The sequence below is a fragment of the Nipponia nippon genome, unplaced genomic scaffold (genome assembly GCF_047370975.1).
Source record: "Nipponia nippon isolate SJK-2023a ecotype South Korea unplaced genomic scaffold, ASM4737097v1 scaffold_7, whole genome shotgun sequence".
NCBI lineage: Eukaryota > Metazoa > Chordata > Aves > Pelecaniformes > Threskiornithidae > Nipponia > Nipponia nippon.
This window is the reverse complement of record NW_028262391.1, coordinates 8,968,750-8,990,535: the sequence shown is the minus strand read 5'-3', so window position 1 is coordinate 8,990,535 and position 21,786 is coordinate 8,968,750. Positions and strand designations below refer to the sequence as shown.

Genomic DNA, 21,786 nt, shown 5'->3' with positions numbered 1-21,786 from the left:
TCAGTGTAGAACTACACCTATGTCAGCTGTATGCTTATTCCAAAGCTCACTTGTAGATCCTGAAATACAAAGAAATAAATGCTGCCTCTTCCAATTCACAAGCTGCTGTACTTTGGCTGTGAGGGGTGCCTCCGTCCAGCCCTCTGCCTTGTCCCCTGTGTTGCAATGAGGAGCCCGGGCGGAGGTGGAGGTGGGCTGCTGGGGAGATCTAGCCATGCGTCAGTAGGAGCAGGTACCCTGCATATTGAGAGGTGGCATTCGGTATGTGGACTTGTTAATACGTGATTATTTCTGCTGGTGGTACAGATGTTGTAAGCACACTGCCCATTTCTGCTGCTTAAAAATAGAAAAATTCCATTTTGTCAGTACTTGCATGACAAACACTCTAAATAATGCTAGAAGAAAGCTTTATTAGATGCATTTAATCCTGTGTATGCAACTTCTGTCTCATCCCATTTTTCATTTCTCGCTCTGAATAACAGATTTGATGTTCTCTGCAAAATAAACAGTACGTGAGTCCAAGGTCTGGTACACCCGTATCCGATCCTGGATCAAGGCCAAAAAGCATTGCCCAACAGGCTGGTACTTCTGCAGTTCATGATCTTGCAAATCATCATGGTTTGCAAAGGTCTCTCTTCCGTTTTGAAAATATTTAAATTTCTGTTATAGAGTGAAGTATTAACTTCAAACCATAAACGCTTGTGTGTATTGGACTTTTAATTCACAGCCTATTGTTAATGCCATCTCACTTCACAATCAGGGTGGATTAAGGGACATTTTCTCAGCAGCTCTAGAAGTTTGGGAGTCTGTTTTTTGAATGCAACTCCTCCACAGGTGGCACAGACATCCTGAAGTGTATATATCTTAATGCTAATACTTGGCATTTGATCCTAGCCATCTTGCTTCTCTCGTAGTTGACACTTGGCTATGAGGAATTTAAAATACAGTCGCTTTTTAAGATGGTTTATATTTGACTTTGTTTAAACTGATGAAATACTTCTCTGGTAAGCTGGTTTTGACAGCTGTAGCATAGCAAAGTTAAGCTATACGTTAGGGTATCTGTGTTAAAATTCATATTAGAATATATAGAGTTCTAAGAGTGTTATGAGACAATGTCAATGTTTAAAGCAAATACAGAGGTTTTAAAGTAAACAACATATTTGAGTTAATGTTTTCTTTATCTTTTGTCTGCAGAGCTATCATTATATCTGGAGGACCAAACTCTGTGTATGCAGAAGATGCACCATGGTTCGACCCAGCAATATTTACAATAGGAAAACCAGTTCTTGGAATCTGCTATGGCATGCAGGTGCTGTTGAGAGATATGTTTGTCTACAGCTGTCTTCTAGGCCTCATTTTTGATACTAACTGAAGATGAGCTGCTAAAGGACCTGCTTTTCAACTATAAGCAGTATGCCACGTGTGCAAAAGATACTTTTAAAGTGCTCATTGGTAAACTGAGCATACTGTGTATTTTTCTCTTGGCTCTGCCATATCAATAGCATAAATGGTTTGTCTTTGCTTAAGTGCTGTGAGTTGACTTCCACACTGCCTGTTTTTTGGTCACAATAAATACAACCTGGCAGTCGTTAACTTCCTGTCTAGTTGGTATTAGAAAATGTGCCCCTTATGTAAACAAGTGAAATAGTTTTTCCCTTTGGCTTTCAAGTGTGGAATGTTTCTATCATAGTTCTTAAAAGTGCTTAACCTGGCCCCCGCCTTCCCCAACACCTTAGGACTGACTGGTGATCCTGCAGTGATCTAGTAGATCCAAGCTGAGTGAAGAAACAAACTTCCAAGGAGAGAAGGGGTGGATTAGATGCATGACTTCTGCTTGTGCATCTTGTTTTTTTCCAGGGTTAGTGATTTACTAGGCCTTCAGAGGTGCTGAATAATGGCTGGAAAGGCTGGTGATTACGGAAACAATGTTGGCACTCCCTGTTCTAAAGGGAAATGTGTGTTATATTGAAATATGCCTTAAAACACCAAGCAAATTGAAAACCACAGTAGCTAGCCTCAAGCAGGGGAGTTCCTTAAGGCTGACTTTACGGAAATGAATCAAGTGTGAGTATTAACACACTACTACTTCATTAGAAAAGATTGAAATCAGTCAAGCACAGTAAGTATAATATCAGACTAGGTCTAAAATGAAGCCGTAAATCTCTGAAAATTAAAGTAGTTGGAAGCTGAAACTCTAAAAATATTTTTAAGTTGCCAGTTATATTTGCAAGGAAAAAAAATTTATTTTGAGACTTCTGAAATCTAAAATGCAGATATCCAACTCCCAGCGACAAGGCGAGGTTTTAGAAAGAAAAAACCTGGTTGAGAATTGTACTGCTCTGGTATAGTGAGGATGATTTGAGAGTCACAAAAATAGCACTAAGGGAATAGACTCAAGTTTTGACTGGTTCTCCAGAGCTGAGGAGCCAGATTTTGAGAAGTTTAAGCCTATCTGAGGGCCCTTAACTAAAGGATAGATAAATCAGATTTTTGTTCAGCAGCTTAACTGCTTTTATGATAACTGGCCTCAGATACTCAGCTGATTTGCAGAGCAGCCATTTATAAGTGCAACTAGATGTATGCTGTTGAATATGCATTATTTTGCAAATCTTTACTCATTGTCTACTGTTGTGGATTTCTACTGCTCGTTGTATGCGGCAGTGGTGCCCAGCTATGCTGACAGAAGGCTGGCAGCAGGGAAGGAGCCCAATACAGAACAATGATTAATTTTGAAGAGAATTCTCATCGTTTTGCAAAGCGATATATTAAATGAGTATAATCATGAAAAACTAGGTTGGTATGTATTGGAGGACTAGAGCTGTTGTCAGTCATAGGCAGACTGAGGCATAAAGTGGTACTAGATTGTATGGTGCTTTTTCATGTAGTATTTTTGTTTTGACAGATGATGAATAAGGTATTTGGAGGTACGGTGCACAAGAAAAATGTTAGAGAAGATGGAGTGTTCAGCATTACTCTGGATAACACATGTTCACTGTTCAGGTACATAGATATTTTAAGTTACCAAAACAATATTGGAAATACCAGTCTGGAAATTAGTCTGGCTGGATGAGAGGAAGCTTATTTTAAAGAAAACAGTGAAATTGTACCCATGCTTATCTGATAAGTTCTAATAAAACTTTTTACAGCTGTGTTTGTGAGTAAGCAAGTTACTCATTTAAACAAATACTTAGGCATAACTTCTCAATTGACTTTAGAAATGCAGGTAATATTTGCTTGGAATATTGTTGAAAACCCTTATTTCAAAGTAGAACATCTTCATTGAGACACCGTAAAGTGTACCACAACATGAGTCTTCCGCTGTGCAGTGCATTGCTCCTGTATTGGTTGGCACCCATCCAATTTTTGAAAAGTAATAGGAAATGTGAAACCGTTTGTTTTCTGCCTTCCTTTAAAATTGCTTTGTGATGTTTTATAAAACCAGAATTAGATTTCTTGGTAGTTTGTCAATGCCTCGGAAGTTCCCTGTAATAATTCTAACAGTTTACTCATACCTAGTTTTCCAATTTTATTAACTTCCCCTGTAGGGCTACTGCAGAACTTACACCCTGCCTAAAGTCTGAGGTGCCCAGATTGTCCTGAAAACACTTAGTTTTGAGCAAGAAAACTTCACTTGATTGAAATAAAAAGCAGAACTCCAAGTATCCTGCTTGACTCTAGATGGCTCTACATGTCAAAGAGGGGATACTTCAATATTGGTGTGTTTATTAAAAAAAAAAAATTATTCTGAATTCAGATAAGTTACCTTTTGCATGAAGGATGTGTTGTACAAGAACTTATACAGCCTCCAGTGGAGGCATCTGAGAGCTGGAGGTGACTGTTTCTGGGAAGGAAATGCTGCATATATTTCGAATGGACCTGGTCAATTGAGATGTGCTTTTACTGGGATCCCTAAGGGCTTTTCTTGGAAACACAGGTAGTTAAGTCTTTGTTCTTTTTTAATTGATTCTAGTTTTTAATCTTTGTTTAGGGGCCTTCAGAAGGAAGAGCTTGTGCTCCTCACTCATGGAGACAGCGTGGATAAAGTAGCTGATGGATTCAAAGTGGTTGCACAGTCTGGGAACATTATAGCAGGTATTTATTTTATACTGAAATTGTGTTTTGATAGTATTCATTAAAGGAAGGAATATGAATATGGCAGACAGTGGTTAGAACCAAATGGGAACTGAATATCTCTGTTATTTAATTGCCAAATAAGTTGATTGTTTTTAAAAATTTCTGGTATGTGTTTGCTTGCATGTTGTACTGTCCTGATAATGAAGAAAGAAATAGACATGAAAATGAATGGTCTTGTTTCTAATTTGGTGGATAATTTAACTTTTTTTTTTACAGTTTATGTTATTTCAAAGTGTGCATGTGTTGTTTCTCTTTAAAATATTGTGTGGAGTGAAAGACATACTGTAGTGTGCAGTGTAAGCGGTGTTTGGGTTTTGCACTGTAATAGTACAAGTCAAACACTGTTTAATTATTAAAGCTTGATTAACTTGTTATTGTATTTAATATTATTGCATGAATGTTCAACCGAGCAAAAATAATGTTGGTACTGAAAGCAGTGTTTCAAACACTACACACAGATTGTCACAGAAAATTATAGGACCTTAGAATTTGGTTTTTGAAAGCTACTCTTTCCTAGGAGATTGGAGTCCCGGAGAGGTCTTAAGTTTGCTGAGCCACTTAGTATGATCTCAAAGTATTCACCTGGTTTATTTGAAATCTTTCATTTAAAAAAAAAAAAAAAAAAGGCTTAAGATACTGCTCTTAAATCAGACAAGTAACTAATATGAGAAAAACCGACCTTTTAAAAGATTTAAAGATGTTTTGTTACAGAAAGATTCTTGTCAAAGTACTGCTAAGATTAAACAGAGCATTCATTATATTCTGGCTTGCCTTCAAAGCGATCTAGAGCTCATGCCTACTCAGATAGCTCTATAAATTGTTTTGCTATGTAAAGTTTGCTGCATCCAGTGTGCAAGCTCCACCAGACCTCTGGTATCTTTAACCCCGCTTTATGTAGGCATTAGAAACAGAGTTGTACCTTTCCTATCTGCAACACTTTCCTGTGCCATTTCCCGTGGGCTCTTACAAAAGTCTGTGGCTCCTTGTGCCTAAGCAAGCAAAGAAATGCTGGTACGGTGGTAGCCAGGCTTCCAGCAGCAAAAGAAATACAGTGATATAGTGTACTTGGGAGTCTAATGCAGGTCAGTGGAATTAGGCAGTTTCCCTACTGTTTTTTTTTAATCCCAGTCTGACCAACACTTACTTGGTGCAAGGTGCTGTATTGTCATCTACTCAAAGTAACCCTCCAGAGACTTAAAAAAAGAGAGCAGTGGTACTCACGAACGTACCCCTGTAGGGACACTTGCACAGCTTGACCAGCCCAACCCTTTTAATGTCAATGCAGCTGTGTCAATGTGGCTTGGATGCAGGGTTTTATAAGGTATCATGTGGTGAGGAAAAAATTAATGTAATTGATTTTCTGTTTTCACAATGGTTTTCCTAGGATGTCTGAGTGTTTTCCTTGGTTTCTGAGGGATTGTGTGTTCTAGATATGTAACAGTACCCTTGTTCCTAATCTTAACCAGAATCTTCAGTTTCAATTGATGATTTGTGCCAAAATGTGGCAGAACAAATCACTCAAAGTGACTTTTTTGGGTATGCATTTTGCTTCCTTTTTTTTTTTTTTTTTTTGTCATGCTCATTTCTTTGCACCAATGAAGGCATAGCAAATGAATCTAAAAAACTGTATGGAGCGCAGTTCCACCCTGAAGTTAGCCTCACAGTGAATGGAAAAATGATCCTGAAGAATTTTCTTTATGATATTGCGGGATGCAGTGGTACCTTTACAGTGGAAAACAGAGAACTTCAGTGCATTCAAGATATCAAAGAGAAAGTAGGCTCATCAAAAGTCCTGGTAAGTAGACTGAATTGAAGCTGAAAGATTATTTGCAAAAGCCTGATGGAAACACTGACACTTAGAGTTACTCAGGTTAATTTGAAAAATGAAGAATTGTCATGATTTGGGTAATACATTAAACAGGTTTGAGCAGGGTTGCACAATTGGGTCAATACATTGTGTGACTACTACTTGTTTTCTTCCAAATCATTGACTATAAGTCAGTAGCCTGTTCTGATCCTTGTAGTTGCATCTGAGTTATTTCTTAACACTTTCCCTGTAGACCACTGACTAAATTTTGGTTTTTGTCTCATCCTTAGGTTTTACTCAGTGGTGGTGTGGACTCAACAGTGTGTACTGCTCTCCTGAACCGAGCTTTAAACCGAGATCAGGTCATAGCTGTACACATAGATAATGGATTTATGCGCAAAAGAGAGAGTCAGTCTGTGGAAGAGGCACTCAAAAAACTTGGGATTCAAGTTAAAGGTACCATAATTTTGTTAAATATACCTGCTACCACTGTGGCCCATCTCCTAAAATGTACGATCAGTGTTTTGTTTCATTGATTTGAATTGACCTTTGCAGTTCTCGGACTTTACATACCAAAGTATGGTTGCTAATTTGGAACAACATAGGCCTATTCACAGAATTTCAAACCTAAAATATTAAGCCTTACTTACTTGATTGGAGCGTACAATGAACTCATCTCTTCAGTTGTCGAGATCCAATATCTGCTGTTGGGGCACAGCAGAGCAGTGGATATGTGCCTCAGTCGCTGCTGCTCAGCCACTTTTCTGCTGATGGTTGAGTAATCCTTTTCAGCTGCTGCAAAACTCATTGATGGCAGTTTTCTTCACTAGCTTGGTTAACAGTCCTCCATTGGGGCTTTAGTTCTTGTCCTGGATCTCTTTCTTTTTAAAGTGTGAGCTCATTTGGGTGACTGAATGCTATTATAGCCAAAATTACTTTTTCAAGGCATTTGTTTTGCTCTCCTGGCTTCTAAATAGGTGCATTTTAGTTGTTTTTGGAGTAGCTTGTTGAGAAGCAATACATTATGGGAGAGCGAAAGGTACCTTGTCATGGCTGATGAAAAGGTTTAGAGTTTTTGGTACCTGAAGTATGAGGAGGTCAGAGAAGACAAATTACATATGTTTGAGTTGTGCAAACAATGAGACCTGCTTTATGCTGCCCAGCTGATTTATTTCATGAGTAATAGCTGCCTGTTCCTGGGGCTGTGCGTAAGTACTGTTGTCAAGTGATTCTCTTGTGTTTTACTCAGGAAGCGTGGCACTAGGTGAGCAATGCTTTCCGCTAGCCTGACTGTGAAACAGTGCAGGGAGCTTGCACGTTAGCGTCTTGTAGATTGGGCTGCAATATCCTGATGCAGCAAACTCTAAGCTACCTGTTCTACATGCATCAATTTTTTTTACTTTTTTTTCGTGGAAAATCTGTGTCTTATTCTTGCACTCTGTAGCCCAATAAACCTGGGCTCTGGCAGGCTGCCAGAGTAACAAATTGAGGGAATCCCTTCTCTGCAAATGCTCCTTCTGTAGGTCATGGAGTTCAGTGCTGGTAAAAGATGCCAAAGAGCCTTCTAGCTGATCTCTGCGTTGAGAGCCTCTCTAAATTAAAAGGCATAATGTACCATGAGTAAATAGTGCATCATTTAATTTTGGTTGCAGAAAGGCCTTGGGGAAATACCGTCCTGTAAACTATTCAGCAAGTAGATTATCATCTAAGAGGGGAAGCAAATATTGAACTTTCACACAGTTGCCTAGCCTCATAATATGAAAAAAAATGCCCTCTAGAGTAGGCTAATAAGAGAAATAAAATTCTTTTGTTACAATTAATTCTTGAGGTACTGAACAGCTCTATTTAATGCAGTTAATAGTCAAAGGACTGGAATAATTTTCATTTTCTTTTTTTTAAAGCAATAGAGTGAAACTTATTTTTTTGCAGCCTTGCATAAAAATCTTTACTGGCTTTGCCAACAAATTCCTGTAATTTCATGCAGTGGTGAATGCGGCTCATTCATTCTATAATGGTACAACAACTCTGCCCATCTCGGATGAAGACAGAACTCCACGGAAAAGAATTAGCAAGACCTTAAATATGACTACAAGTCCTGAAGAAAAAAGGAAAATTATTGGTGACACCTTTGTTAAGGTAATGTTTATTGTTTTGGTTTTTAAAATATGATTTCTAGATACATCTTCTATGTCAGACTGTTTCATTCTAAAGCACTGTGCACTCAGTGGCATCAGTGGTCTTATAAGTTGTGGATGACCTAAAAAAGCCATTGGTACATTACCCTAAGCCTAAAATTTTTGGCAGTCAGTCAATGGTTGCAACATGGTTCATAAACATTGTACTAGATCCACCATCATGCTGAGATTTACTATATTGGCTGGCTGTTTATTGTTGTTGCATAAACTTCTGTGTAATGTTTTTTCACTAAATTGATGGATAATGTGAATTGGGGCATGTTTCTGTTGCTTTGCTGAAGATGAGCCATTTTCCGTCTGTCAGCAATTAGTGTTGGTGATGCAGGGAGAATATAACATTTAACAGTCAATGATGTTCCTGTAGTCTGAAGATATTTTTTTCCATTTTCTGTTCAACAAAATATGGGGTTATAGGACTATTTCAGCAGTGAGCTAGTGTCATAATTAGTCTTCCTGTTTGTTTGTGCTTTTGCAGCTCAGTAGCATTTTTTGGGCAATCCATTGTCTTCCTTTTAGACCTTTGACAACAAAAAAGTAGATCGGAACACTTCTCTTTTTTCTCTTCATTTTATAGATTGCCAATGAAGTTATCGGAGAAATGAATCTGAAACCTGAAGAAGTTTTTCTTGCTCAGGGTACCCTCAGACCTGATCTCATTGAAAGTGCTTCCCTTGTTGCAAGTGGCAAAGCTGAAGTCATCAAAACTCATCATAATGACACAGAGCTGATTCGAAAGTTAAGGGAAGAGGTAAATGAAAATGAGGATACTGGTATATCCTTCTGGTTCTCATAGATGTGAAGCTGAGTATCAAAAATGTTTTGCTGGTATAACTGCCCCATTTTGATGGGACCCTATTCTGATGAGGCCCTTCAGATTTTACTGTAATATGTTGCAATTTATTAAACTTCTTTCTAGTTGGTACGTTCCCAAAGTAGTCAAAATTGTTTGAGTATTGTCCAGCATTGGATGCTGAGGAAGATGTCAACAGATTGAACGTGGATTCATTCAGTGCGAACAATGGTGTTCTGAAGTGCAAGCTGAAAGCTGTTTCCTCACTCTCTTACTTTTTAACCCTCAAAACAAACCTGCATCCTAGTGAGGAAGCAGAGCAATACCAAATGTCTTTATCAAGGGAGTAGTTTAAGACTTCTCAGACAACTTTATTCTGGTTCAGCTGGAATTCATGTTGTAATGGGTCACTTATTCCTTCTGTTGTATCTTGTTATGAACACTAGGCAATGGGTAACCTTTGGGTACCAATAGTCCAGATCTGGCACATCATGGATTCAGGCAAGAGTGGTGACAGTGCTTTAGTGAAAAGATAATCAGTTCCTGTTGAGAGACAGGGCCAAAATTTCCCTTCTCTTGAACCTCTAGTAACATTCAGCACTGCAAGCGTAGTATTCTCCTCTCTCTTGAGACAGCATGAGAATAAGAAGTTTAAATTGGTTAAAACCTAGGGATAGTTCCTTCAGGTACCTACAGGGATGAATTCTTTCTGTTCTTATGCAGCTTCTGCATCACATTACTAGTAACCTGATTGTCTATCTGCCAGCAGTACTCTGGTGGCACACAGTCTGTTTGCCAGTTGTCAATTTAAGAACCCAGAAATCTTTCTGAAATGGCCCAACATGGACATCTATGGATGACAGCCAGGAGGTTGAAGATGATATGAACACAGGAGGTTGAACTGTCTGAAGATAAGCAGCCCACGTCCTGCACCTTTGATTGCACTCCCAATTGGTCTGTTTAGTCCAAAGTCCAGAAAAGCTTTTTGCGTACCTTTCTTGTGCAGAGCTCTTACCTATTAGCCTATGAAGCAAATATAGGAGACTGCCTTGTTTTGCATTTTTCTAACATTAGATGGTAAGTTCTCTAACTGTATTATAAGAAAGAATCAACATAGGAGACATCACATAGTAACCCTGTTGGAAGGTGCTCAGTTATTAGTAAGTGCCCAACCATAGGAGAGAAAGTAACCATTACTGACCCACGCTTCCAATACTGTACAAAGTATTTTCAAGGCTTTTAGATTGGTTTGAACATCTAGAGAAGAGAAGAAAGGTCTGAATTTCTGAAGACAGTCAGAGCAGGTTTGACCTACAGCTATATCTACACTGACTGAGCCATTGATACTTCTGGCACGAACTTAAACTTCCTTGTCTTAGCCTCTGTCCTGCAACTTTTTACAAAGCCCACATTCACATGTACTTTTCTTTCTAGTGTTTATGCAAGTGTTGGCAGCTGATGCTGTGAAAAGCAGGCCAATTTGACGGCCATAACCTAAACATAGAGGCTTTTTGTTTGAATATGTAAGCTGGAGTGTAAATTGCTTTTTCTTTTTTTTAAGGGTAAAGTAATAGAACCACTGAAAGACTTTCACAAAGATGAAGTGCGAGTGCTCGGGAGAGAACTTGGTCTTCCTGAAGAGCTGGTATCGAGGCATCCCTTCCCAGGTATGAGAGTTGGTGTGTGCTACTGAGTGAGGGGCTATGGGTCACATCAGTATTGTTAAGAATATACTTAACCTGTAGAATAAATTCATGTTGGAGCATAAATCTTGCCTCTAAACATGAAAAAAATTGATGGTTTTATTAGCTTTTACTTAACAAGGATCTTTTTTCAGGAAAAGAACATTTGAGACCAGCTTTATTATGTATAGTGATTAAAAGGAAAGTTTTATAATTGAGTTTGCCTTTAGCTGTACTTGTTTATTTTTAGTGGTATAAGCCAAAGCAAGAATTATTAGTGAAGTGCAGCTGAATGCTGCCTGAGCTGTCAAATGTGTCTTACTTGAAATAATGGCCTATATCTGCCTGCCTTTTTAAGGGGCACTCGCTGTTTTGAAAATGATTGCGTGGAAAATAACAGCAGTTCTCTACCAGAAAACATCAAAGTATATAATATAGCAAAGCCCACATCCTTTTAAGGGGGTTATGTTTTTCTGTCTGTGTGTTTTAAAATTGTCCTGCAGGGTGTGTATAGTCACTGGCAGAGTGCGTAGGCTGTTGTGCTAATGCACCGACATCACATGAAACGCAAGAAATTGTCTTTAGACATTTCCAGCAAATTACATGTGCTTTTGTGTTACGTAGGTAAAAGGTCAAATAGCTGTCACGGGTCTTTAAAAACAGTGGACTCAACTGTGTTATAAGCAACTGTTTCATCCCAGTTGCCTAGCAAAGGGAAGGAGGAGGTTCCTGTTCGCTTTGGCTTGCCATCCACCACACTTCATCACCACTAACGGCTGCTTTACACAACCAGCCACTTTAAGGTGTAGGTAAATAATGCTTCAATGTACCAAACAGAAATACTGTTCTGGAATAAACTGCTTTTGTATTTTTTTGTCTTGTAGGGTGTTAAGACAATTGAAGTATGGGTACAATGGCAAAGCATACCGTACTCAATGATTGACTGCTGTTCCAGATGCTGTCACATTTTAGGTCAAAGTCAGCTTTCCTGTTATTTAGTAAAATGTTTTTTCAACTTTTCATTGCAGGTCCTGGTCTAGCAATCAGAGTGATATGTGCTGAAGAGCCTTATGTGTGCAAAGACTTTCCTGAAACAAACAACATTTTGAAAATAGTTGCAGATTTCTCTGCAAGTGTTAAAAAGGTAACAAAATTGCTCAATTCTAATATGAATAAAAGTGGTACGATCATTCTGTAGTGGCCTGAAATGAGGTTTAAGCTGCTAAAAGTTTAAAACTACTTACTTGTGCTCTTTAAGGAGTAATGCATTCACATATGACTCACTTGAAGCCATTCAGTGTAGTACAGTAGAATTTTTTGCACCGTGACTGGTGCAAGTGTTAAACAATTTCTGGAAAATGGAAGTCTATATACCTTTGAAGTAGTAAATAAATTTTGTTGCAGTTAAACTTTGTGAAGATGAGTATTTCTGGAGATTTTTCTCTCCCTGAAATAGTTGTAACTTTCTAGATTTGCATGCCCTATCAATCACTGAATGCCTAAATGAAAGTGCAGGAGCGAGGGACTACTGCTTGCCAGATGTCCTGAACAGAAACCTGAAGTTTATTATTGATGGTATTTTAAGTTCTCAATCTTTTAACTGTTATGACCTTCGTGATTACTGTAAGCTCACTTGAACTAAACTGCAGAGGGTTGGAAAGTCATTAGCAGAGGCCTGCTTTAAGTTGAAGTCTTAAGTTCGAAACAACTTCCAAAACAGTGAAGGGGAGTATTTCCTTGAAAACTTGTTGGATCACGGTGTAGTGTAACAGGATATTGCTTTGTTATGTATCTGAAATAAACAACAAAAATGAAAAGTGTAGCTTTGTGAAAGAGAGAATGAGCATAGGAAAAGAGCTTCACCCATGGCCTTGGAGAGCTTCAGCTTAAGCTACATGCAGTCCAATCAAATAAAACGGCTTTTGCTAAAATTTAGTTGTGAAATGAAAGGTATTTTTTAAATAGTTCCAAGGGGTAAATGTGGACTGAATTTAAGCAATCAGCTACTTAAAATGCAAATAAAATTGTTACTTAGAAGTTCTGTTTGTGTGCTTGGGGGCTTTATTTAATTAACAATTATTTTTCTGCATCATTGTACAGCCACATACTCTGCTGCAAAGGGTCAAAGCGTGTACAACTGAAGAAGACCAGGAGAAGCTGATGCAGATTACAAGCTTACATTCACTGAATGCCTTCTTGTTACCAATCAAAACTGTGGGAGTGCAGGTAAATGGATTCATTTCAGGCATGTTCTGAAAGCTGCTTCCTAGCAGTGCGACAGGCTGCAGTGAAGCATAATAATTGCTGCTTTAAGGTTGAAAATAAAGGGCTTGACTCAAGAACAGAAACTTCAAGTGACTGTGATACCTATGTTATTGTCATTTGTCAGTGCTGGTGTAGTGTAAAGGTGTCAAAGACATCTGAATAGACGCTTAAGTAAATGCCAGGTATTGTATTTGAGGATATCATTAAGGTTGAATAATGCTGGTCACTTACAGGCAGTTTCTTCATGACTTCATAATCTTGTAGACCTCTGCTGTAATCCTGTTTCCCCCTTTAAGGCTGAGGAGTCCTAGACTAAGTTGGTCAAAAAAAACCCCTGCTTCCTACATTTGAACGTGCTTGTTACCCTTTTCTGTACTTTTTTGAGTTGTACTGTATCCTTATCCTTGTCAGGAAAGGAACCAGAGCAGTGCAGGCCATTCAGGATACAGGAACACCTGAAACTGTGCAGTGACATAGTGTTTTCTTTCCTTTTTGCTCCTTTGCTAATGCCACCAGAATTTTTGTGGGTTGTCCTTTGTATTTGGTTTGTGTTTCTGTCACCAAACGCTGAGCTGGCATTCTCATGGAATTGCATGCAGTAATTTGGAAGATATCTTTACTGAGTAGTCATAGCTGTAAAGTACCTTTCTTTGTTTTATCAGTATTGAATTACATCTTTTATTATCAGCTGCTTAATCTTGTGTGTGTCTTCTGTAACTCTGTGCAGTCAGCTTTCCTTACTATTTAAAAATAGCAACATCATCAGCAGATTTCTATGCTTCATCACAGGCTTTCTTCAGATGGTGACATCAAAATAACTATACACAATCAATAACCCTATGCTCAGGTCACCTTATATGAATCTTTCCATTCTGAAAATTTTCCTTTTGTACGTTCTTGTTAGCTCATGAGAGGTCTGTCTTGTTCTGTATTTTCTCATTCACCTGGTATTTCTTAGTGTACTGATTTCACCAGCTTAGTGTCTGCTAAATGTTAACACAGTGTATGGTCTTGTAACCTACAGGATGAACGGGAAAGTATTGTGAACTGTTTTGGCAGCAAACCTCATGTTCAATTTCTTTTTTTTTTTTATTTTTCCCCTCCCCATCTATAGGGTGACTGTCGTTCATATAGCTATGTTTGTGGGATCTCCAGTAAAGATGCTCCACACTGGGAGTCTCTTATGTTTCTTGCCAGGCTCATACCACGCATGTGCCACAACATAAACAGGTAAGTATTTTGAATTATCTTTAATGATCTACTTAATGTGTAGAAGTTTAGCATGCACAAGCATTCTCCTGTTTAATCTATGGTAGCATTTTTTTATATGTTGGACAGGTGTATCATACAGAGGTTATAAATACACAATAAATCTAAACATAGGTTTATTTCTGGAATTACTAGCTTGAAAAAGAAATTGATAGCCTATCTCATTTTTTTTAAGCACTTGATTAGACAACATCCAATGTAACTTATGCAAAAACTTTTTTGAAAGATTTCACGCCTGTTGATGAGTTGTGATGTCAGGCATTGTTGTTTTTGGTTTGGTTTGGTTTTTTTTTTCTTTGTGTTAAAAAGGGCGTTTACGTGGGACTGTCAGTTCTAATGGCACGTAGGAGAGCTCCAAAGCTGGGCAGTTTAATCTTAATTGAGCTCTGTTGTGAATATCTATTTTCTAGCTACTTGATTCCATAACTTTTCTAGTAGCTGAAGTTGCTTAGAAATTAAATCAGCTCTGGAGAACACCTATCTTTCTTGCCTGGCTGTAGACTTTCTGATGAAACTGCTTATAATTGCTTATAGCAAAACTTAATTTTGTCACGTAAGTGATGCCTACTGAAAGAGGTATTATTCTTAAAGGCGAGATCTTGACTTGCAAGATACTACTTTAAACTAAATGCAGAGGGAACAAAAGAAGGTATAAAATCAGGATTGCGTGTGCAATTTCAAAGTATGTGCTGGATTTACAGCATTGCTGTCTTCTTTAAGCTCTTTTGGATTTAATACTACCCTCCTGAATATACCACATCTCTGGGAGTTCTGCTGTACCAGGGTATGTTTTCAGAATCTTTCATTGATGTTTATAGGGACACTGAAGCTGGCAGTTCGAGGAGTGCACTGAAATAGTTGGTATTCTGCCCAGCTATGCTTGCAGACTTTATATTACAAACAAAAATACAGAATGTAAAGCTTGCATATTTTTCTGCTTTGGATTTTAGACAAGTATTCTTGGTTTGTATCTACAAACTGAAATAACTTGTGTGAATATGTCATAGTAAATCCTTGTATGAGGCCCATCAGACAATATTTTACTTTGCTTTTTGTTCCGCAACATATAAAACACAATGAATGAGATTAAAAAGATAAAGCTGACGTGACTGGTTTGAATTCAGAAGGTATTTTATTACAGATGTAGTTAAGTAGATTTAGAAATTGCAGTTCATGCCCTGTGTTGAAAACACAGCTATTCATTAACAATAAAGTTTACTATTTAATAGTATTTTTTGGTGGTATCCTATTAGGAGAGAAGATAGACATTGTAAGCACTTATTAAGTAGCTTTCTTAACATTTACTGACATCAAAGTAAAATTGAAAAAACACCCTTTGTGATACCACTGTGTTAGTATTTCTGGTTTTCAAAGGATTATTCTCTTGAATAAGTAATATTAGGTCTATTGCTAGTCTTTAGCAAACCAAAATAAATTAGTATGTTTGACTTCCAAAGCTAGTATGCATGTCATTTTTATAGAATATACGCATGAAGTCATGTTAAGCTCTAGTTGGTAGCTAAGGAGTAAAATCAAATATTATGCCTTTTTCCCTAGTTTTATTTTCTCACTGCAATACTAAAGATGCAGTCTTTAGGCAATCTGTCTTATTTCCACGTATGCAAAATGCGTTTTTCTACCATCACATTTGTTTTCCAGAGTTGTGTATGTGTTCGGTCCACCAGTCAAAGAACCTCCTACAGATGTCACCCCCACTTTCCTGACAACAGGAGTCCTCAGCACTTTACGTCAAGCTGATTTTGAGGCTCACAATATTCTCAGGGAATCTGGTAGGTACTTCGCCTTTATCCCGTGGATTAGACTCTTGTTTAAAGATCCCTGCAGACCTAACTGGGTATAGTTATAGTCGTACTGTCAAAATCTACAAGCTTCTTGAATATCTCCAAAGAAGTGATAAATTAATGGGATGACAAGCAAGAGCCTTTTTTGAAAGTTGTAGAAGCTGATAGCTAAAGGACAGGAATTGCTAGCCTTTCTGCTACCAGAATTAATTTTAGGGGATTTTTGGGGACTGAGGCTTGCCTCTGACACGCCATGAAGCTCCGAGGTGTGGTGTTTCGCTGCAGTGCAAACTTCTGCAAGAAGTACTGTTAGCCAGCTGAAAGTCAACCGAATTACTTCTCTTTGCTGATGATCTGAGTCATCAGTATTTACCCAAAGTAAATAAACTGTGTAAAGAAATTTGACATAGTTTCTAAATCATGTTTTTATTGTGGAAAGAAGGGAGCCCAAATACTAAACTTCTAATGGTGATGATGCTCGCTACCTGTGGTGGTTTCATATTTCTTAACTTAAGCTGTATTTGTAAACCCAACCGCTTCAGGCTAGCAGATGGTAATACTTCAGACCCTTAACATCCAGGGAGCATTCAGTACCCTGTGATATGGTACACAGGCAGAATCTGGGAATATAGTAGTTCTGAGGTTCAGTTTTGGGGTTTTTTTTTAACTTAATTACATTTGAAGATGTGGTATGTGTGGGAAGCAGTTCATCAGACTTGCCTATATTTTGTATAAATCAAGTTACAAAGGATGTATCTTTTTGAAAATACATATTCTGTTTGCAAGGCTGTCTTACCATAATTTGTACAAAAACAGCCTCAAAAAGCTCAGAATAAACAGTCAATTGTGTTTGTAAAACTGTAGATGTGTCTTTCTAACTTTTGGTGACAGTTGGCTTTGTGTGAATGAATTGCTCCCAAAAATAAGACTTGAGTTTTTAGTGAAAAAGACTCCTTGTACCAACAGCTCAAGCCGGCGCAAGCAGAGGGTGAGAGCCTGCATCAGTGTTAAACTGGCTCTGCAGGCTGCCATGCACCTGAATCTCAAACTTTTAGATCATTTAAACGGTGAAATTAGGGTGTCTGTGTATTGGCTTTCAGAAGGTGATATTTAAAAAAAAAAAAATGTGAGAGATGATTGTCTGGAGTTACCTATCAACCACCGGCAGCAGGGATACTTAAGACCTTTCTTTTAAATATGTCAAAGACACAGACATACTTGTGAGTGGCTCTTTATTGGGCTTGATATGGGGATAGATAAAACCCCATGGTTATGTTAACGTGGGAAGGAAAGTAGGTATTAAATTGCATTCACAGCAAATTACAGGGATAATGGAGGTTATCTGGTTTTGTTCCGCATGCCTGCAAACGCTGAAGATTATTTCAAGTGGCAATTTGAGTAGTTTTGGTGTGTGCGCCACTAATTACATAATTGTATAATGAGTGTGATCTTCTGAGGTGTGGTAGCAGTAGCAAAAAGATCACAGGAGATGTAAATGTAGCTCCTAGTGTATAGTTTGAAGTACATGTGGGAAATTCTGTAAAACTTCTGTCACGTTTGTGTCCTTAAACCACATTAAAGCACTTTGTACTGCTCTTTTTCTGAAGGTTATGCCGGAAAAATTAGCCAGATGCCAATAATACTGACACCATTGCATTTTGATCGGGACCCCCTACAGAAACAACCTTCCTGTCAAAGATCTGTGGTTATTCGAACTTTTATTACAAGTGATTTTATGACTGGTATTGCAGCAACTCCGGGTAATGAGGTTCCAGAAGAGGTAATACAGGTTTTCAAGTTTCTTTTCAGCATGAGCTAGTATGAGTAAAACTCGTTTTGACTTTCCTCCCTCTCTCTTGATTGCTTGCTTCGACTTTGATTTTGTTGCAATTTTTTGTCTCTTTCGTAGTATTCATTAGGAAGAATATGGTGGTGTTTGGGGAAAAAAACTGTAACAAAATGAGAAGCTGGCAGATGGGTGTGGCAAACTTAAAGGCTTTCCAGCCAGAGTTGAGCCACAATACCATCAATTAAAAAAGAATGAATACCCCGGCCATTCCTGGGATTTTGAAATTAATTTTTTGCATTAGTAATTGGAAATATCCTGACTTAAAGAATTGCCCTTGATTGCCACTTCTGATTTTACTGAAACCTGCTGTTTAACATCTCAGTGTGCTGTTTTCTATTTAGGTCACTAAAAGGATTTGGGAGTCAAGTTGAGGCATATTTTTCTGGGAAACTTTATCCATGTCCAGTTTCAAGTACTTTGTCTCTCTGGGAATGCAGTGTAGATGAAGAACAGGATTGACTTTTTTTTAAGCATGCTTTAAAAGCATATAGGCATTGTTTAGTAATTGTATGTAACTGAAGTCTTCTACTTTAAGGCTTTCTACTTCTTCTGTCCATTTAAAAAGAAATTATTCAAGGTTAAGTTACCATGTAAACTATTCCATTATGTAAAATGAGGATTCATTTGACCTTGAAGTTTGTGTTTAAAACAAACAAACAAAACCCCCCAAAAACCAAACACACACAAACAAAGCAACCAAATGCCACAAAAACCACAACCAAACAACACCCAACACCACCACCACCCCCTTCTTCAAAATGTAAAATGGTCATTTTAAGGCTAGGTAATAATGTGGTAACAAAACAGTAGAGGTTGTAGAAAATACCTGTATTTCTGGGGAAAAATAATGATATTTGATTAAAAATTTTCTGTGTTTTTTTCCATGGAGAGAAATGCATTGTTTAATTTATGCTTGCACTATAAAACAGCACGTCATGTAAGTGGCACTGTTAGGAACTGTGGGATATTTAAGGAAGCTGAACTTGTAAGGATCAGTGAATTCTCATCTAGAATACTTTTGCTAACATGAATTGATTGTGGACTCTGGAGAGCAACATTCACTGGAAACTCTTCCCTTTGGATGCCGCTTTCTGGGGTTTTTACCTTTAGAGCTTCCTTTTTTGTTTTGAAAGGGGTTTCACTCAGGCTCTTGCTTTGTGTATGATGGTCTGAGAAAAGTCTGAAAATGATTGATAGTAACACAACATCATATGTTCCTGTTGAACTCTCGAGAAATAGTTTTGAAACTGAAGAGCTGCTGCCTTGAGGGAAGTGTATTGCAATCGACACCCTGGTTTATTGTCAGTGCTAAAAAGCAGCAAGTTCCAAATGTAACTGCAGATATCAGGAAGCTAGAGGTTTTCTTTAAGCTGATTTTATTTCTTAATTGGTGGTAATATGCTAATAGCTATAGGCTGTTTCTCTCTTGTGTATAACCGAATTAATGTGAACAAAGTTTTCGTTTTTTAAGCTTTTCTCGAATAGTTTTCATCAGGTCTGTTTTACGTGCTTTCTTCTGATTTTTTTTTTTTTTTTTTTTTCTTCTACCGTAGGTTGTGTTAAAAATGGTGGCGGAGATTAAGAAGATTCCAGGCATTTCTCGGGTGATGTATGACTTGACATCAAAGCCACCAGGAACTACGGAGTGGGAGTAATTAACTTTTTTCTATTAAAGTACTGTGTGCAGTCTAAATCATATCAGAAACCATTCCCAGTGTTGACATGCAGTACTGTGAAAGAGTGACTGGAGCTGCTACATCGCATCAGATTCCTCTCCTGGAGCATAAACCTGCAGTTAAGAGCTATGCTGGGGATAATAACTAAGTGGGGCTGAGGATTTGTACGGGTAAATAATCATGGCAGCGTTGCTGGTGCGCAGACAGATTCCTATTGCTTTTGCCTTTGTCTTACCAGTTCTTCCTGTTTTCATGTGTTTTATTGTTAACTGTCATTTCAATGTCTCTTTGTTTTTGTACACTGTGTAAAAAGAGACAGTTTATTTACTTCTACCAAAAGCATTGTTACAGCCTAAAAATGTAAAATGAATTCTTTGTGACCAACTGCTTTTGAACGGATTTATTATAAATAAATATTTTGCCGAATGGAGTAGTGGGTACTGTTGAGTTGTGGAATTACTGTGTATCTGTTGTATACTGTTAAGCTTGTTCTATATTGTTTGACCTATTAGCCCATGGCAATAACGTTAAGCTCCAAGAGAGTAATGCTAAAATATGATTAAATGACCTGTCTGTCTTTCTGTACTCGCTCCCTCTTGCATCGCTCAGTAGGTGTGCGTGTTGGTAACAGACGTGTATACACAGGCTAATCTTTAGTATACACTTACTGCATGTATGCACATGTCAAACTCCAGACAGTGAAGTGTCTTTGTGTGCTTCTGGGGACTCTGATAGAAGCATAAAAATGGGAGTGAAGTTCGGAAAGCTGTTGCACCAGAGCTACCGGATCAGTGAATCCTGTGTCTGTCCTCAGATGCTTCCGCAACAGTCCCTTCGCAGCCTGCTGCCGATGTGGTTTCGTTATACTTGATGACAGCTTATTTTCTACGCGTTTGCTTTTACAGGAATTTTTTTTTTGTATGTATTGTACTTAGCTTGATCTTTAAGATCATTATAGTCATTAGTGTGGAGTCATGGTATCGGAGGTGACTTATCCAATCCATATAGATCCCTTCCGTCATTTGTATTCTGCTGTTTATGTAGTTAAGTAAGCAATAATTTGAGAGATGGTTACTTTGGACACTTGTGCTTTTCTGACGTATTGAGGCAAAGCTATTTCCTTCCACCTGAAAATTTTGAGCATGTCCTGCGATTGCTGTCTGTGGAAGTAACAGTTAAATTCGGACCTGAGCAGCTTGCTGGGTGCCTGCTGGGTACCTCCACCGGTAGAACCGTAACCGTGTATCCAGGCTCATCCCTCTTATCCTTTTTTTTTTTTTTTTTTTAATTTAAACAGTTGCATTTCATTCAGCTGCAAGATTACCATAGTATTATAGGGGTGAAATACTTGTTTTAAACTGTTCAATAACATGGAGTATTTCATGGCTGTTGCTACTTACATTTCCACTTGCATAGATTTGTGAACTGGAATAATGGTTGAAAGTGTTTGTTCTATATTCTTTTGATTGCACACATTTTCCTGTTGTTCTTACATTTACTGGCTACACGTTATGAAAATTTAGTTTAATTTCTGCTTATAGGAAATGGCAAATGTGTACGTTTATTCTTTTGCCTGTGTGACTGAGTGGTGGTTTTTTGCTTGGGGAAGGAGATGGTGTGTTACAGCCCTCTGCTCTCCAAAACCCTCTGGGGACACGGGCGTGCAGGAGGGCAGCGGGCCAGTGGCCAAGCACACTGCCTCCCCCTCGCAGCCCTGCGCCTGGCAGGTTCTGTGGCCTGGGCAAAGGGAGCTTGAGCGATCTCTCAGTTGCCTCTTTTATAAAATGGGGGTAGTAATTCTCACCCCCATCCGTCGTAACCTCTTTGAGCCCTTTGGATGAGCTTTTTGTGATGCAAGTGAAGTGATATCAATACAAATGTTCTTTTATTACTGGATTGTGACCTGTAAGAGCTGTTGGTCAGAAACGCTGTAAATCGGTGTTTGTTGTGACAGAATCTATTATAGCATGGGTTCTGTTGAAATCAAATTTTCTTTGTAGCTTATCTCAAAAGAAAACTCCCTAATGAAATTATGGCCTTGGAGTACATTTTAACTTTTAGTCAGAAAAAGCTGAGGGTAGTTGTTTTCATTACTGTGTTGGCATCTCAGCCGTAAAGGGTGCAATGACGAGAAATGAATCTTATTTTGGTGTGATGCAGAGATCCTTCAGCCTTTTAATGCTATAGCAGTTGTTGCGTATTGTAAGTAGGCTTGCTCCTGCTGCCGCCGCCGGCGGTTTGTGTTACCTTGACAGCAAATAGGCAAAACAGAAGGAATTACTAAAAAGTAATGCAAAGAATATAGGAATTATTAAAA

General features: G+C 38.3%; 1 protein-coding gene across 7 annotated transcripts in view; it reads left to right on the top strand.

The window, feature by feature from the left end:
* GMPS (guanosine monophosphate synthase) overlaps positions 1-19,899 on the top strand; it is a 29,715-nt gene extending 9,816 nt beyond the window's left edge. For 5 of the 7 annotated variants that reach the window (XM_087738771.1, XM_087738769.1, XM_087738773.1 and 2 more), the window contains 14 exons: positions 1,195-1,309; positions 2,903-3,000; positions 3,989-4,092; positions 5,736-5,929; positions 6,232-6,397; positions 7,926-8,077; positions 8,711-8,884; positions 10,488-10,593; positions 11,637-11,752; positions 12,709-12,834; positions 13,988-14,103; positions 15,802-15,932; positions 17,552-17,724; positions 19,347-19,899. In XM_087738771.1, the coding sequence (XP_087594897.1) occupies positions 1,304-1,309; positions 2,903-3,000; positions 3,989-4,092; positions 5,736-5,929; positions 6,232-6,397; positions 7,926-8,077; positions 8,711-8,884; positions 10,488-10,593; positions 11,637-11,752; positions 12,709-12,834; positions 13,988-14,103; positions 15,802-15,932; positions 17,552-17,724; positions 19,347-19,448 (1,764 nt within the window). In that variant the 5' untranslated portion in view covers positions 1,195-1,303 and the 3' untranslated portion in view covers positions 19,449-19,899. Of the gene's footprint in view, positions 1-1,194; positions 1,310-1,865; positions 2,065-2,902; positions 3,001-3,988; positions 4,093-5,735; positions 5,930-6,231; positions 6,398-7,925; positions 8,078-8,710; positions 8,885-10,487; positions 10,594-11,636; positions 11,753-12,708; positions 12,835-13,987; positions 14,104-14,862; positions 14,927-15,801; positions 15,933-17,551; positions 17,725-19,346 lie in introns of those variants that run through there. The other 2 variants (XM_087738768.1, XM_087738772.1) reach the window with 2 other exon arrangements.
* The last annotated feature ends 1,887 nt before the right edge of the window (positions 19,900-21,786 follow it).